This window comes from Anthonomus grandis, chromosome 16 (genome assembly GCF_022605725.1).
Source record: "Anthonomus grandis grandis chromosome 16, icAntGran1.3, whole genome shotgun sequence".
Taxonomy (NCBI): domain Eukaryota; kingdom Metazoa; phylum Arthropoda; class Insecta; order Coleoptera; family Curculionidae; genus Anthonomus; species Anthonomus grandis.
In genome coordinates, this window is record NC_065561.1 from 2,994,187 (window position 1) to 3,012,257 (window position 18,071).

The 18,071-nt window shown below is 33.1% G+C and overlaps 1 protein-coding gene across 1 annotated transcript in view; it reads left to right on the forward strand.

The window, feature by feature from the left end:
* The first annotated feature begins 336 nt into the window (after window positions 1-336).
* Window positions 337-18,071, forward strand: part of LOC126745744 (uncharacterized) — a 306,017-nt gene continuing 288,282 nt past the window's right edge. Inside the window, exon 1 of the mRNA XM_050453726.1 lies at window positions 337-715. Within this exon, the coding sequence (XP_050309683.1) occupies window positions 649-715 (67 nt within the window). The 5' untranslated portion in view covers window positions 337-648. The remainder of the gene's footprint in view (window positions 716-18,071) is intronic.

The window sequence follows — 18,071 nt, forward strand, 5'->3', positions numbered from 1 at the left end:
TTATTAACTGCATTAAGTAAAAACAATTTTTAATATCTTAGAGTAGGATACTAAAATGCCTGGAATGTTTTGTTTTAATTGCTTTAAAAAGTGTTATTTTGACTAAAATTAGAAGGGAAGGTAAGTACACCGAAATCCTTATCATCTTGTATAGAAACTAATGGTTGGTAAAAATGCGAATAAATGTGTCGCCCTGTTCAAAGTTTTTTGCGACCACCAAAACGCCGTTAATACTTGTAAATACTATATCAACCCACTAATGACAGATTTTCAATATGCACCTCAATACCTGTTACCCGTTACACAGTATTCTACTTACCAAAAATTGACGATAACTATGTATTTCACGCTCCCTACCCCCGTGATTTTTCTATCCTGCGAACTATTTTTCATAGAAGCGCAGTCGCATTTTCCCCATACATTCACTTTCTCCCGTCTTTCCTAGTGGAAACAGTTCCGCTATCTGGAGTTCGGCTAAGTTATTCCGAAATTTAGGGGTGAAATCCGGATTGTAGCGGCGCGCTACTCCCGCTATTTCCGCACTGCTATTTTGTTATTCTGGTGCGGTAAATTTAACCCCTCTTACGAGAAACCCGCTTAACGGAACTTTAATAATTTGTATTTTGTATTACCGTGTTACTTCGCCAAATGTGGTGCGACTTATGGTTCAATGGGGCTGTTTCCGTCGTTGTTTTTGTTGGGTTTTGCTTTGAAGGTAAGTCAAAAACATTTATGAGAATATCTCAAAATATATTATATGCATATAAATAATAGGTACAAAAATATAATACATATAAATAACAGGTAGTTTGGTTTTTAAAAAAAGTATTAAATTCTTAAATGATTTAGTAGAACAAGCGATAATAATTTCCGATTTATCCAGTTTTATGGAATACTTTTTTTTAGTTTACTTTTTTCTTAGATTTTGCAAATGTAAGTTATTTTGAAGCTTAGAAATAAGGTATTTTAATAAAAATAGGGACTTTATTTGTACATTCACACTTCAGATTACAGATTGACAAATTAAATTAAAAAAATATATATAAAAGTAAATATGTAAAAAGGCCAGGTTCAGTTTGTCAGATTATAAATCTAACAACTGTTCAACTAACCTTAACTTAACTCTAATACCTACATTGATGACTACAAAAGTAAATACTAAAAAACTTGTTAATTTAATTGGTTTTCACATATCACATTATAATTCTTAAGTATACAATAAAAAGAAAGAAGAAGATTACTATTTATAAACTCTCTCAAATATCGATACATCTTGCCCATAACTTGTTAATAACATTATTTTTGAAATTAACTGGAGACATAGCAAATACAACTGTAGGAAAATGATTTAGACGTTTCGCAATAAGATATGAAAAGGATCGTTTGAACAGGGAAGTGAAATGTACTGGAATTGTTAGCTTAAACCTTATGTTTATATTATGGATATAATTTCCAACTCGAATTTCATTATATAAGTATGGTGGAGATTTAAGTAATAAGACTTTAAATATTTTCTCTCACTGATAGACAACCACCCTGATTGGTTGAAAGCCTGACTAATATGTTCATATTTGCGAATACCATATTTTAAGCAAATACAGGAATTTTGTAATTTCTGTATTCGACTCGATACAGCTGCAGTTATATAGGGTCCGTAAACAATATCACAGTAGTTTAAATGTGATAATATTATGGAGTAAGTTTTCTATTGAAAATAGTTGATAAGATAATTTTAAATTGAAATATCCTTTTTGTAGAACTGATTAACATAATCAATAAAGGGAAGTTCATGATCCATATAAAGGCCTAAATTCGTTGTAACTATTTTAATTTCCAAGACCTTAGTTCCTAATTTAATTAACTTATTAAAATAATTTAAAAAATTTAGTGTATCGTTAGATTTACCAAAAAGTATAGCTAAAGATTTTGTAGGAATAATTATGAGGTTGTAATTTTTTGCTTTGTTAGAAAATTCAATTAAGTCAAAATTAACTGCTGCCACGGCCTGATTACTTTCGCTTGGAAAAAAAGACAAATATATTTAATAATAATAATAATAATAATATGTAATTAATACGTATACGTACTACTATAATACGTACAAAATAATACGTATTTTAATTTAATATTAAGAATATACAGGGTGTCCCATAATTAGTGGACGAAACGCGAACCCTGTATTCTTTGGTCAAAAATAGGGGAGGTTTTGGTCAAAAATGAGGGCGTACCCCCCTTTAAAGGGAGCTACGCCCCTTTTAAAGGGGGCACCTGAAGATGGTTTTTTCCACTTATTTTCGAAACGGGTAAATATAAAAATTTTAAATTTTGGTATTCTCCCAATTTTAATATGCTGAATTTAGTTGTCATTTCATAATTTTCATTATTTAGTCAGGTGCGTATCATTTAGGGAGTGAGCATAAAAAAATACCTAAAAAAAAATTGTGTGCAAAGTTTTTGTTTTTTTTCTTTAAATTTTAAAAATTTAAAGCTTTTTACGTAAAAAAGTACCTCTTGATTAATAACTCTACGAGTTACCATTTTCGAGAAAAACGGATTTAAAAATAACGCTGCATAGTATTATTTTCACTACCAATTTTTATGAAAACTTAGTAGCAGGCTTTGGAAAAAATTGACACACTGCATAATGACATTAACATTTATTGTAATTGATTAGTTGTCATTTTGCATTCAAATTGTTAATATCTTTTTTCGAAGACTTTCGAAGACTTTTCGACCCGTGAAAAAGTAGATATTCATTTTATGTATGGGTTTTGCAATGGAAACGCACATGCCGCTGCACGAGAGTATCGGTGGAGGTTTCCTGCAAGCAGGCTTCCACATTGAAAAGTTTTTGTTAGAATTCATAAAAATTTACTTGAATATGGATCCTTCAAACGTGCTCGAGGGCAAGGAAGACCAATTGCAAATGATGGTTATAGGGAAGTACTGAATTTAATTGAAGAAAACCCTCAAATATCATTGACAACCTTAGAAGAGATTACCAATATCCCAAAGTCAAATATAAGTAAAATTTAATATGATAAATAAATTATTAAGTACCTAATTTGTTATCCACTCACACAAAATTAAATTTAAAGTACTTATAACTGAAAATTGAGATTGGTATAAATAGTGTTGTTATTAATTACTATCGTCGGATCGCATTAAATTCAATTCAAAATACTCTAATTACTATTATTATTATTATTTACTCTATTTACTTGGGTAAGTCTTATCACAAACATCAAACACCCCAAAACAAATCCTTTTGACGACTAACTGAAATGTTTAGTGGCTTACTAAGGTTTAGGCTTATTTCTATGCAATTTAAAACATTTAAAAATAATTTCAGATTGGAAGAATGACTAACATGTTACGATACCATCCTTTCCATTATAAAAGGGTTCAGGAGTTAGAAGAAGAAGATTTTCCAGCTCGAGTAGACTTTTGTCATTGGATTTTAAATCACCCAAATCTTCGTCAAAAAATTTTGTGGTCAGATGAGGCAACTTTTTCTAGGAGTAAGGGCTTTAACAGCCGTAATACTCATTTTTGAAGCATCGAAAATCCGAGAGTAGTTCGACGAACTTACTTTTAGCATAGATTTTCCTTTAACGTATGGGCGGGTTTGATAGGAGATAAATTGATAGGCCCAATTATTTTGCCACACAGGTTAACAGGTCGTCCTTATTTAAATTTTTTTCAAAACAATCTCAGAGATTTACTGGACGATGTTCCCATAGAAACTCGGCTGGAAATGATTTTTCAGCACGATGGGGCACCAGCTCACTACAGCCGACAGGTCAGAAACTGGCTGGACAATAATTTTAGATGCAGATGGATAGGCCGAGGTGGTCCAATAAACTGGCCTGCATGATCGCCCGACCTTAATCCTCTGGATTATTATCTTTGGGGTAATATGTGCAATATTGTTTATGCCACCGAAATTGATACTCCAGAAGAGCTTCAGAGGCGAATTTTCGCAGCTGCAGGCCAAATAAGAGAAAACCGATTTAAAATTCTTAGATCGACCCAAAACATCCAACAGACCCCAACAGATCCAGGTTATGCATTCAGGAAAACGGAAACTTGTTTGAACATTTGCTTCAAATAAATTAGTATTTTTATCAGTTTGCAATTTTATTTGTCAATTTACTTTTGAAGCGTGCTATTGAGTTCTAATAAAAATTGTTATTAATAATACTTTGCAGCGTTATTTTTAAATGAGTTTTTCTCAAAACTGGTAATTCCTAGCATTATTGACCAAAAGTTACTTTTTTACGTAAAAAGCTTTAGATTTTTAAAATTTAAAGAAAAAAAAATAAAAACTTTGCAAACAATTTTTTTTAAGTATTTTTTTAGGCTCACCCCCTAAATGATACGCATCTGACCAAATAATGAAAATTATGAAATGACAACTAAATTCAGCATATCAAAATTGGGAGAATACCAAAATTAAAATTTTTTATATTTACCCGTTTCGAAAATAAGTGAAAAAAATCATCTTCAGGTGCCCCCTTTAAAAGGGGTGTAGCTCCCTTGGAAGGGCGTTTGCCGATATATGTTTATAGGAAAAAGTGAGGTTATTTTTGACCAAAGAATACAGGGTTCGCGTTTCGTCCACTAATTTTGGGACACCCTGTATAAAGAATATACAGGGTATTTCCTAACTACGGTACGAAACTATACAGGGTGAATCGCTAGGTTGTTTTATAAAAAAAAGTTCCTATGAACGTATGTCGGGAGTTGCTTTGTTTCTGAGATACAGGGCGATCAAGGTTCAAAAAAATAACGGTATTTTAAAAATACTATAACTATCCTTTAACCGATTTGGTTGAAATTTGGTGCAGTTATTTAAAGTTATAAGACGCTTATTTAGCTGTATCGTGTCAGTGGGCACCACATGCTTATTGTTGAGAAAAGAACAAGGCCAATAATTAATTGTTTTGCAGCTTTTTATTTATTTTTGTATTTAAGCAACTAAAAATACAACTTTTTCGTATCTTATCTTATTATCTTCATATCTGGCTTTGTTTTCGAGAAAAAAAATTTAAAATACTTTTAGCTCATTCTAAAAGTTATCCATGGACGACAACATGAAATAAAAACCAATTAGTTCGATAAACAATTTCGACCTTAAAGTACATGAGCAAAATGTCCACCCTCCAATGCACTTTTTCGTCTCTTGTGTCTTATTTACTATGATAATAAACATTTAACTTCTACGATTTTTATTATCAGATTTTTGAAATACAACAAATAAACAAATACATTGCTTCTTAAGACAAATAATTGGCAAGTCCATTCAAGTATCTCCTTTGTACCTACCTGCTTTGGAGACCAGCTGACAGTGATAGAATTGCTATAAGTAAAATTCAGCTGTCAATTAGCAGTGATTCATTACTCCATCATGAATAATTTTACTAACCATAAAATGACCGACATGCACTTTATTTATGGATTAGCAAATGGAAATGCGGAAGAAGCACGAAGAATTTACCAGGACAGATATCCTAACAGAGTAATTCCATGTGCAAAAACATTTAGAAAACTACATGCAAGATTATGTGAAACTGGGGTGTTGGAAGACCAGAAACTATTACAACGCCTGAACTGGAAGAAGCTATACTGGATGCGATAGAAGAAGATGCTTTCAATAGTATCAGGAAGATTACACTGCAGCTTGAAGTCAGTTCAAAAACCGTTTGGAAAGTTCTAAAAAGAAACCTCCTGCATCCATATCACATACAGCGTGTACAAGCTCTACTGCTTCGGGATTTTCATCCAAGATTAATGTTTTGCAGATGGTTGATTCATACGATGGCACACAATAATAATTTCCTACCAAATATTTTATTTATGGATAAAACAAATTTTTCAAGAGATGCTATTATGAACTTCCACAATAATCATTTTTGGGCTGACGAAAATCCCCACGTTATTAGAGAAACTCATTTTCAGCAACAATTTTCGCTGAACGTTTGGATAGGAATTATTGGTGACTACCTAATTGGCCCTTTTTTTTTACCGGCAAGATTAAAAGGTGAATCCTACACGGATTCCTTGCAATACCATTTACCCACTTTATTAGAAGAAGTACCTCTACAAGTAAGAGTCAACATGTGGTTTATGCACGACGGGACTCCAGCTCGATTCAGTATTTTTGCTCGTCAGCATCTCGACGTCATCTACCCTAATTGCTGGATTGGACGTGCAGGACCTCAAAATTGGCCGGCTCGCAGTCCTGATATGAATCCTTTGGATTACTATTTATGGGGCCATCTGAAGGCTCTTGTTTATAAAACTCCTGTTCTAGATGTGAATGACTTGAGGAATCGGATAATTATCAATTGCAATATCATAAGGGATACTCCAGGTATTTTTGAGCGTGTCAGACACTCAATGACAAATCGTTTGCAGTCATGTATTTTATCAGAAGGTGAGCACTTTGCTCATTTACTTTAAGGTCGAAATTGTTTATCGAATTAATTGGTTTTTATTTCATGTTGTCATCCATGGATAATTTTTAGAATGAGTTAAAGATTAAAATTTTTTTTTCGAAAACAATGCCAGATATGAAGATAATAAGATAAGATACGAAAAAGTTGTATTTTTAGTTGCTTAAATACAAAAATAAATAAAAAGCTGCAAAACAATTATTGGCCTTGTTTTTTTCTCAGCAATAAGCATGTGGTGCCCCCTGACACGCCACTGGACCTAATAATTTTAATCTAGTTACAGCTAAATAAGCATCTTATAACTTCAAATAATTGCACCAAATTTCAACCAAATCGGTTTAAGGATAGTTATAGTATTTTTAAAATACCGTTATTTTTTTGAACCTTCATCGCCCTGTATCTCAGAAACAAAGCAACTCCCGACATACGTTCATACGAACGTTTTTTTATAAAACAACCTAGCGATTTACCCTGTATAGTTTCGTACCGTAGTTAGGAAACACCCTGTATAAGGTTATAGATGCAGTAGCTCATTTAAATTATGTACCAAATATGATTAAACATTTAATTGTATAAAATAATAAGAATCTTGTTGGTTGATATAAAATCTAAGGCTAAAAGACTGTATCTACAATGTACATGATGGCATACCCTCCTACGGTTGTTTTTGAAATAGATATTCCCTAAATTTAAATTTAAACTTATTTACATTTAAAAGTTTAAACTCATTAGGTATATCGTTATATAATTCAATAGCATTTAACAGACAAGATGTAAAAAGTAGAAATTAATGTAGGCATGGTAAAGAATCCTTTTTCTTATGTTCAAATTATGTACTCACACCTCTAGGAATAAACTTATTTTTAGTTTTATTATTGAAGAAGTTGATAATGATACTGTAACAATCTTGTATATAAAATTTGCTAAATAAAGCTTGCACCTATTTGACATGTTAAGCGATTTAGTTTCTTTTAATTTAGGTGATATACAGGGTGTTCATTTGAAAACTTCCCACCACGGATTTATCGAAAACCACTGTTTAAAAAAAAAACGCCGAAATCCGTCAAAAGGTTTGTCAAGGAGGACAACTTTCTAACCTAAAATTACTTCACCCCCTTTCACCCTCTGCCCCCCAGGGTCATCCCTTTAAAAATTTTAAATGGCAAGAGATATCGAGTAATAGCTTGTTTAAAAGGTCTTTCGAAGTCTTTTATTTTGGCGTTTGATTTTTTTAAATCGGTCGATTTGTTTTTGACAAATTAGAAAAATCTTTGTTTATCTTAATTTGTTCAGATAGAAAACAAAAACATGAAAATATCAGTTTTTATTTCAATAAGTGTTCAAAATGTTGCCCGTTTTAGGCCAAACAATGATATAGGCGATGTTCACATTCCTGACGGACATTTTCAAAAACATGTTGTGGGATATCATGGCAGCTGTCGATGATGCGTTGACGAAGTTCATTCAAACTTTCAGGTTTGGGTGTAAACACAATAGATTTCAAATGACCGCATAGAAAAAAAGTCTAACGGCGTTATATCAAGAGATCTAGTAGGCCATTCTATAGGCCCCCTTCGCCCTATCCATTTATCTGGAAACTCGTCGTCTAGTCATTGCCGAACGGGAAGAACATAGTGAGGAGAAGCGCCGCCTTGCTGGAAATATATTTCAGCCTCATCAAGTATAGGGTTTCCATCATCATCGATTTGGTTTTCAATGAATTCAGTGATAAGCGGATTGATGGTATTTTCCAACATATCCAAATAAATGTCTCAATTTAAATTTCCGTTAATAAATAATGGCCCAATCACTTTATTTCCTAAAATGCCTGCCCATACATTAATTTTTTGGGGGTACTGGGTATGCCCTTCTACAAATGCATAAGGATTTTCATTGCTCCAATATCTACAGTTATGCTTATTAACAAATCTATTTAGATGAAATGTGCATCATCGCTGAAGCAGATATTCTTTACACGAATAGTATTATCATTAATCGCTTCAGTCATTTTTTCACAAAACTCAACTCGCCTATCGAAATCTTCTTCGGTTAACTCTTGCAATATTTTCATTTTGAATGGATAAAATTTATGAAGTTTGGTAACTGTGTGAACAAATCCTAATAAAATACCAGTGGCAGCAACAAATTTGCGTAATGAAGTATTAGGATTTATTCCAAAATGAGCAAAAACTTTAACTTGAGCGGCTTCATCAAAAATTCGCCGATGATCACGTTTTTTATTTGCAACAGATCCAGTTTCAGTAAACTTAGTAACAAGGTCCAAAACATACCTATGCGAAGTTACCTTCTTCGGTTGTCTATCGATAAACGTGACGGCGCAAACGACACAAACGTTTGCCGAGCACATTGATTTTGGGCACCATAAATTAGAATAATTTTTACTCTTTCGGCTAGTGTGTAAACCATTTTGGAAGTAAAATCTTCAATTCAACAGATAAATTTTCACTATTCCAAGACTGTCACAAATGTAACTAACGGCAAAATAAATTCTTTATTTTCCTTAGCAACTATAAATAACTAAGCAGGTATAACAATAAATACAGTTCGCCCAGGATATCTGTGTTGATGAAAAGAATGCGGAAAAAAATTCAGGTTGTTATTTTGTTTTTTCCACGTCTAATCTTCGGACTTGCTGTTTATGTTGGTAGTTTCCGTTTTAAATTATAAACGAATTGTAGATTTAGCAAACCCTAACGGGCAACATTTTGAACACTTATTGAAATAAAAACTGATATTTTTATGTTTTTGTTTTCTATCTGAACAAATTAAGATAAACAAAGATTTTTCTAATTTGTCGAAAACAAATCGACCGATTTAAAAAAATCAAACGTCAAAATAAAAGACTTCGAAAGACCTTTTAAAAAAGCTATTACTCGATACCCCTTGCCATTTAAAATTTTTAAGAGGATGACCCTGGGGGGCGCAGAGGGTGAAAGGGGGTGAAGTAATTTTAGGTTAGAAAGTTGTCCCCCTTGACAAACCTTTTGACGTATTTCGGCGTTTTTTTTAAACAGTGGTTTTCGATAAATCCGTGGTGGGAAGTTTTTAAATGAACACCCTGTATGTTCATTTCTTTAAATACCATATAAAAATCTGCAACAAGAATTTTGCATTATTTGGATTCTTGCATTTTCTACTAATCGAAGACATGGCATTTATACAGGGTGTAACATAAGCGATGACTTTAATTTTAAGGGGTGATTCCTTGTCATTTTTTAAGTAAAAAAGTTCATATAAACATATGTCCGGAAATGCTTCATTTTCGAGATACAGGGTGTTAAACTTTTTTTTTAAATCGATTTTTTATTAATATCTCATAAACGCATTTACCGAATTTGTTGAAATCTTTACATTTTGTTAGTCACTTTATAAGGTACCTTTTGGAATTCTCACATCTGGTCTTGAAATTTCAGGGGCGTGCCCACGGGCTAAGTCTAAGGGATGATTTTTTTGTAAAAAAAATATTGCCCGATACATTTTTTGTATGATATTTTTTTTAAATAAACCATCTAAAAATTAAACTATTTTGTCTGTTAATTTTTTTTCGTATCTTGCTTCGTTTAGAAATAAATTTTAAAAACCATATTTTTGCACGGCTCGGGTCTCCATAAAAAATAAACCTAAAATGCTTCAAAATTGATTTTATTGATATACTACATATTTATGCAGGTATGTATAAAAATTTCTGCGATAAGAACATTCCTATGTCTTAAATTAACATTTACCAGGTACTGGGTACTGTTAGTTGAATGTGTTTTACTGTGCAGATAACTATACATAACGCCGAATTAGCTCAAATGCATTTCATTTATGGGCTTGCAGATGGAAATGGTGCAGAAGTCCGTCGAATTTATCATGAACGCTTTCCCGATAGACCAGTTTCAGCAGAAAGAACTTTCATAAGACTCCATGCCCGTCTGTGTGAGACTGGATCTGTCAATGCTCATGCTGAGCGCGTTGGTAGACCGAGGGTAATAATGACGCCACACAACTAGAGGAAGCAATTCTGCAAGCAGTGGAAGACGATCCGTCAACTAGCACGCGAAAATTATCGTTAGAGTTTAACATCAGTCACGAAAGTGTTTGGAGGGTTTTGCACACAAATTTACTTTATCCATTCCACATTCAGCTGGTGCAACCATTGCACGATTAGAGTTTTGCCAGTGGTTTCTTCAAAAATCTGCCCAGAATCCAAATTTTACGGCTAAAATTCTTTTCACAGATGAGGCCTGTTTTTCACGGGAAGCCATCAGAAACTTCCACAATAACCATCTTTGGGACTTTGAAAATCCCCATGCCATTGGAGAAGGTGGATTTTAACAGCAGTTTTCCGTGAATGTTTGGGCTGGAATTATCGGTTATCATCTTATCGGACCGCACTTTCTCCTTCCTAGGCTGAATGGTGATACTTACACACAATTTTTAGAAGAAATATTGCCAGATTTATTAGAAGACGTACCACTAGACGTACTTCTTTTGGGGATATCTGAAATCGCTTGTTTATGCGACGCCACTTGTGGATGAAAACGATTTGAGAAACCGGATTGAAACTCTTCTAATGTCATACGCAACACATCAGGAATTTTCGAACGTGTGCGCCAGTCGATGGGAAGAAGATTGCGTGCTTGTATTGACAGTCGTGGTTCTCATTTCGAGCACTTGATTTAATAAAATTTTGATGATATTTAAAACTAAAAGTTTTAGTAAAACTAAAGTTTTTATTATTTTTCACAAAAATTAAGCGATCGTATTTTTAATTGCTTAAATTTGTACAAATATCTCGCACAAAAAAAATGGTGGCGTACACAAACAACAAATAAATTTTAAATAGGTAACCATTGCATTAAAATTTAATCATCAAAAATAGCATCTTATCAAGGTCAAGTATGCGTTTTGCAAAAAAATTTATTTAAGGTTTTTTCTTAGTTGTTAAATAATAAACATGCTGGTAATTTGTCAGTTAATTTTAAAGCATTTTATTTTTTTTTATGGAGGCCCGAGACGTGCTGAGATATGATTTTTAATTATTTATTTCTAAACGAAATAAAAAAATCTATGTTATATGCAAAAAATTTAAGAGACAAAAAAGTTTCATTTTTAGATGCTTTATTTAAAAGAAATATCATACTTACAAAAAATGTACCGGGCGATATTTTTTTTACAAAAAAAATCATCCGACTTAGCCCGTGGGCACGCCCATGACATTTCTAGGCCAGATGTGAGAATTCCAAAAGGTACCTTATAAAGTGACTAACAAAATTTAAAGATTTCAACAAATTCGGTAAATGCATTTATGAGATATTAATAAAAAATCGATTTAAAAAAAGTTTAACACCCTGTATCTCGAAAACGAAGCATTTGCGGACATATATTTATATGAACTTTTTTACTTGAAATATGACAAGGAATCACCCCTTAAAATTAAAGTCATCACTTATGTTACACCCTGTATAAAATCACAGTACGAATAATGGCTCAGGACGAGATTATCACACAGTATTTTTTTTAATCAAAAATTAAGCGAATGTCTTTGGCTGTATAATAATTTAAGAGAAAGGAAAGATTTTTTATTTAAATGCTTAACGTGCTCGCTGTAACGTAAATTTTCATCCAAGATTTTTAGCTGAAGTAACATAGGGAACTTTTGAGCCTTCTAACACAATATCAACGTTTTTCTTAATAATGTTGCTGTTTTTATTATTGGCAATACATAAAAGTTTTGACTTGCTTGAATTAAGTTGCAGATTATGCTGATTAGATAACATTCTAATAGTTTTCAAGTCCAAATTGACCTTCTGCGCCACATCGACATAGTTAGATGTGTTAAAATTGTAAACAAGCTGTGTCTCATCAGCGAAAGCAGTGACGATGCAGTAACTAGTAGATTGAAGAATATCAGTAGTATATAATATAAAAAGTAGTGGAGACAGAATTGATCCTTGGGGCACACCAGATCGAATATTAATAGTTTCAGAGCAACGTGTATTGTACGAAACTTTTTGGGATCGATCACTCAGAAAAGAAGAAATAATGTTTACAGACTTATTCCTAAACCCATAATAGTGAAATCTGGCGCAAAGAAGTGAATTACCAACGTAATAGATGGCAAGTTTTAAAAGATAGGTATTTGTTTATTGGGTGCCATAGATTGCAAGAATGTTTGCAAGAATGGTGCGTTTAGAAAAAGAAAAAATGCCGATAGAAAGATGCAAAAAAATTTTTAATTACATTTAAAAACTTTGACTTTTTCAGATTAAACAAGTTAAAATGAGAATTCTCTGTTATTTGAATAACTATCGCTTAAAAATGCTATGCTTAAAACTTTAAGCATTATAATGTATGTACAACCTGGTCTGCCCCTGGTAAAATAAACAAAAAAGTTTTAGTATTGTTGAAAACGTAACATATTTATTAAAATATACCAAGTACTTCAAAAGTTATTCAATGAAAAACCGATTTTCAGCGGCGTTTTTAAGAGGCCGTATCTATGTAGGAAGGGCCTATAGGAAATTTTTTTAAAGGAAAGTTCCATATAATTTTTTTATTTTCTATTTGAATCCGAGAGCACATTTTTTGGGACACCCTGTATAAAGCACTCAGAAAGAGACTAACCGAAAAATCAAAAACGGAAAAATGGAAAGAATTCTGCAAGGACCTCGACCAGGACATTTTTTAATAAGGCGAAAAAAAGCAAATCTGCGACGAGATTTTCACCAGAATGCCACAACCTAACCTGCCAATTCTTTAATCCGAAATCAAAAGACTAGTAGTTGCTAAAGGATAACTGCTGATATATCCAAAATAAAATTAGGTAAATCTCCAGCTACAAATGAAATCCTACTAGCTGATTTTTGAAAATTTATATTGTTTTTATCTAGGTTTTATCAAAGATTAAAACTAGAGTAGTTTTAATCTTCTCCCGAGGATGCTAACATCGTTAGCGAAACACGTGTCAAGAGTAAAAATAAAGAGTTTTGGTTAGTGGTAAAACTGTGTTGTAATTTGAGCGTCACACCAAAGGGAACCGAAAGCACTAGGCAGAAATTATTAGGATATTCTTTCTTAACCTGAATACGTGTTTTACTTTTTTTCGACTTTTCAGATAATCATTTGTAGCATAAAACTGACGAAGTCTATTACTAGTGCTCTTATTTTTATGATCGCATACTATTTTTCTCAACTGACAAAATTTGAGAAACCACACGATACCGTACTTCGGTTACATATTATTTACAACTAACTTTTAATTCATTTGCTACCCATTCTCTTACCATCAGGTATCTTTTTACCATTTGTACCGGGTGTACAACTAAGAGAGGTCGCCGACCATATCTGAGTAACTACTCATCGCAAAAAAATTTCTGAAAAAAGCGGCAAAAAGAAATTGCTGGAAATTATTTACAAGTTTAAACGATGACTGCTAGGGGGCGTAATACAACATTGAAATAGATAAAATTGGTTTTATTGAAAATATTCAAAGTCAATCCTAGAGAAGAATGATGCCATTTTGAAGTATGATAAATTGTAAACATTTTTTATTTCAAACTTTTTTTTTAATCTATTAAATAATGGGTGAGGGAAGGGTTGAATATTTATATATAAATTTGTTTATAATTTTTGATTGGCCTAACCAATTTTAACGAGCTTGCTTTTGTTTTCAAGAATAATTATCAGGCTTTTATGTGGTATAATTACTTAGCCGTTTTAGTTGTTTTGTTGAACGCTAGAGGGCGGTTTGTGTTATTTTGGACTTTTTCATCGATTTTCTGACAAATATTAAATACAACGGTGTAATTTTTTTCATTTAGGCTAAAACAGCATGAGAAAACATAAAAACTGGTGCAAACCGCAACTTGATATCTTATTTTATTGCGAAATAATAAATTAAAATGTTTTTGAACAATGAAATCTGTCGCCGCGCTGGCATTATTGCGTCACATAGTCAATAGTAAGCTTTGGAAACGAATGAAATATTTTTGGGGCCATAATAAAACGTTTATGATCGATGTCCAATGTAACGTCGAAGACAGTTTTTAAAAATGCCAAAAGTAAATCCAAACGACATAGCTTTTGATATGCTAGCAGTGTATTTTGAGTTAATGTAAAATACACGCATTGCAGCCCGTATATACGCCCAAAGATATCCTGACAGAAGACACTATAATCATAGAGTCTTTACCGGTTTAGCTACCAGGCGACGAAATACTGAGAAATAATAAAATACTAATTATTCGTGGCAATATTCATCGAAGGCGAGGGCACATAGAGGCAAACGTTATAAATATTTTGGCATATATTGAAATTAACCCTCACATAAGCATCTGAAATATTTCTAGAGAATTGGAAATGTCCCTCGGTACAGTAGAAAATATTCTGAAAGAGCACAGGTACCTATTTTTATTTGTTACAACACTAATAAGGATCCTAATATCTTATATTTATTGTTTTTTACTTAGACTTCATCCATATCACGTGGTTCTGCACAAAGCGCTTCTCGAAAAAGACTTTGATAACAGACTCAATTTCTGTCATTGGCTGTAGAATATGGTTACAGAAGATACCTGATTTACCTCGAAGATATTATGAACGGACAAGGCATCATTTAGCAGTGGTGGTGGTGTAAACCTGCATAGTCTGCATTATTGGGCAGAAGAAAATCCCAGTTGAATCCGCGAGACTCAACACGCCGATTTGGAAACAAGAGAGTAAATAATTTTCTAGAATGATGGTTGCCCTGCACATTTTGCAGTTCAAGCTCGTCAATACTTAACCAGGCAGTATCGTTTGTGGAAAGGAAGAGTAAGTATATTTCCTTGGCCTGCTCGATCCCCAGATCTGACTGTCCTAGATTTTTATCTGTGGGGAAGGATTAAATATTTAGTTTTTGCCACCCCATCCACAACACAGAACGACATGCAGGACCGAATACGTAATACCGGGTGGCCAAATAAGCAAAGTAAGCGGCTGTATCTCAGGACCTGTACATCTGGCAACAATGGAATTTTTTTATTATTATAAAAGTGGCCATGAGAAAGTTCTGGAAATTATTTTTAAGTTCCGTATTTCACCGCAAGAGGGCGCAACTAAAAATTAATTAAAAGAAACGTCTTTTTCTTCGAAAACTTAAATATTAACTTATACTTTTGATATTATTTTTAGTAAGCCTAGATAATTTGCTATAATTTTGGTTTATGAATTATTGAGGTACGAACGATAGTAGGGGTGGGGGAAGCTATTGAAAGTGGAATCATTAAAATCGCTGTAAATTCTAAACCACTTATTCGATTTGAGCAATTCAAAATTTATTTGCAAGATAAATGTAGCTGCTTTAAAAGTCTGATCTCATTACTACCATATAGTACCTAATAAAACCGCCAGAGGGCGCAATTTGTAATAATTCCAGTTTTTTTATTTTGCTCCAAAAATTCAAATTGAATGGTATATTTTTGACATCATATTTAAGAAGTAGATAAAATTTGCAAAAATACTGTGAAAACCGCACGATGATATCTTTGCTTGTTTTAAAGGTATAGCAAGTCTTTTATGCACCGAGTCCAAACTTATGTACCGCAATCTAGCGCTCGGCCTTAGAATGTCTAGTTAACGTATAGTAGGCGGCAAAAATAAAAGAAACTTTTAAAAAGGATTTTATGGAAACGTCAAATATTTATTAGACGGCCAGTTTAAATCTGTTTTCAATTTCAAATTTTTGACAAATAATAAAGCTGTGGATTTGATTGCGGTTTTCTTTGAGTGCTTTCAAAATGCAGCAATAGCTGAAAGACAGTATGCCCTTCGGTATCCAGATCGCCGCCATTATGGCAGAAGAATTTTGCCACGGTTGGTACCGCGACTACGCGATACTGGCAGTTTTAGTCGGCCCAAATTTAGAAGGCGTCGCTCTACTGAAAGAACTGAAGAAAACATTATTAACGTGTTAGCCTACGTAGAGTTTAATAGGCATTTTGGAACTCGTGCGTTATCTTTAGATTTGGGAACAGCTCGAACTACTGTTCAAAATATACTTAAAGACCACAGGTAATACATCTTTTTATTATAATTTTCTTCTCGAATATAGGCATTTCTTTTTATTTTAAGGCTACACCCTTTCCATATAATCCTACACCAAGCTCTAAACGAACATGATTTTGAGCGCTGAATTGATTTTTGCCAATGGATACTAGCAATGATTCGCGAAAACAGGGATTTTTTGTCACAGATTCTGTGGACCGATGAAGCCACTTTTTGTAGCGATGGAAAAGTCAACAGGCATAATATGCATTATTGGTGGGTTGAAAATCCTCGTTGGATGCGAGAAGTCTAGCACCAAGGCCGCTGGAGTGTAAACGTGTGGTGTGGCATTATCGGAATGAAAATTATTGGGCCTTATTTTTTTGATGGCACATTAACCGGTAATGTCTTTTTGCATTTTTTAACAAATTCCTTGCCTATTTTAATGGAAGATTTGACATTGGAAGTAAGATGGACCATGTATTTCCAATTGGACGGGTGGCCAGCGCATTTTTCCCGTTTGGTGCGGCATCATATAAATAATTACTTTCAAGGGCGCTGGATCATCGGAAGGGGGAGTCTATATCCTTGGCCGGCCAGGTCAGCCGATTTAACATAACTAGACTTTTACTTATGGGGTCGTTTAAAAGATATTGTGTACCAAACTCCACCTACAACAAGACAGGATATGGAAAACAGAATCCGTGGTGCAATAAATGAAATATCAGCTGCTGAAATCGAAACAGCAGTTTTATCCACCCAAAGAAGGTTGAGAGCTTGTTTGGAATGTGATGGAAATCAGCTTGAACACCTATCGAGGCATTAAATACCAAATATGTTTGGGTTTAAAATCGATCCTTTTCAGGACCATAATTTAAATATAAAAAGATATTCGTTAATAAAATTATTCGCTCTAAGAAAGTCACATAAACTTTCAGTTATTCTGTGATACATAGGTATTATTAATTTATAATTTATTAATCAATTATTACTTTAATAATTTATTAATTATGAAAACATCTTGGTATCCTAGTTGTGGTAATACTAATTAACTTGGTAATACTAATTACTAAATTTAAAACGAGCAAAGATATCATCGTGCGGTTTTCACAGTACTTTTGCAAATTTTATTTACTTTTTAAATAGGATGTCAAAAATATACCATTCAATTTGAATTTTTAGAGCAAAATGAAAAAAACTGGAATTATTACAAATTGCGCCCTCTGGCGCTTTTATCAGAAACTATGGAGTAGTGATGATATCAGCCTTTTAAAGCAACTACATTTGTCTAGCAAATAAATTTTGAATTGCTAAAATCAAATGAGTGGTTTAGAATTTACAGCGATTTTAATGATTCCACTTTCAATAGCTTCCCCCACCCCTACTTTCGTTCGTACGTCAATAATTCATAAACCAAAATAATAGCAAATTATCTAGGCTTACTAAAAATAATATCAAAAGTATAAGTTAATATTTAAGTTTTTGGAGAAAAAGAGGTTTCTCTTATTTAATTTTTAGTTACGCCATCTTGCGGGGAAATACGGAACTTAAAAATAATTTCCCGAATTTTCTCATGGCCAC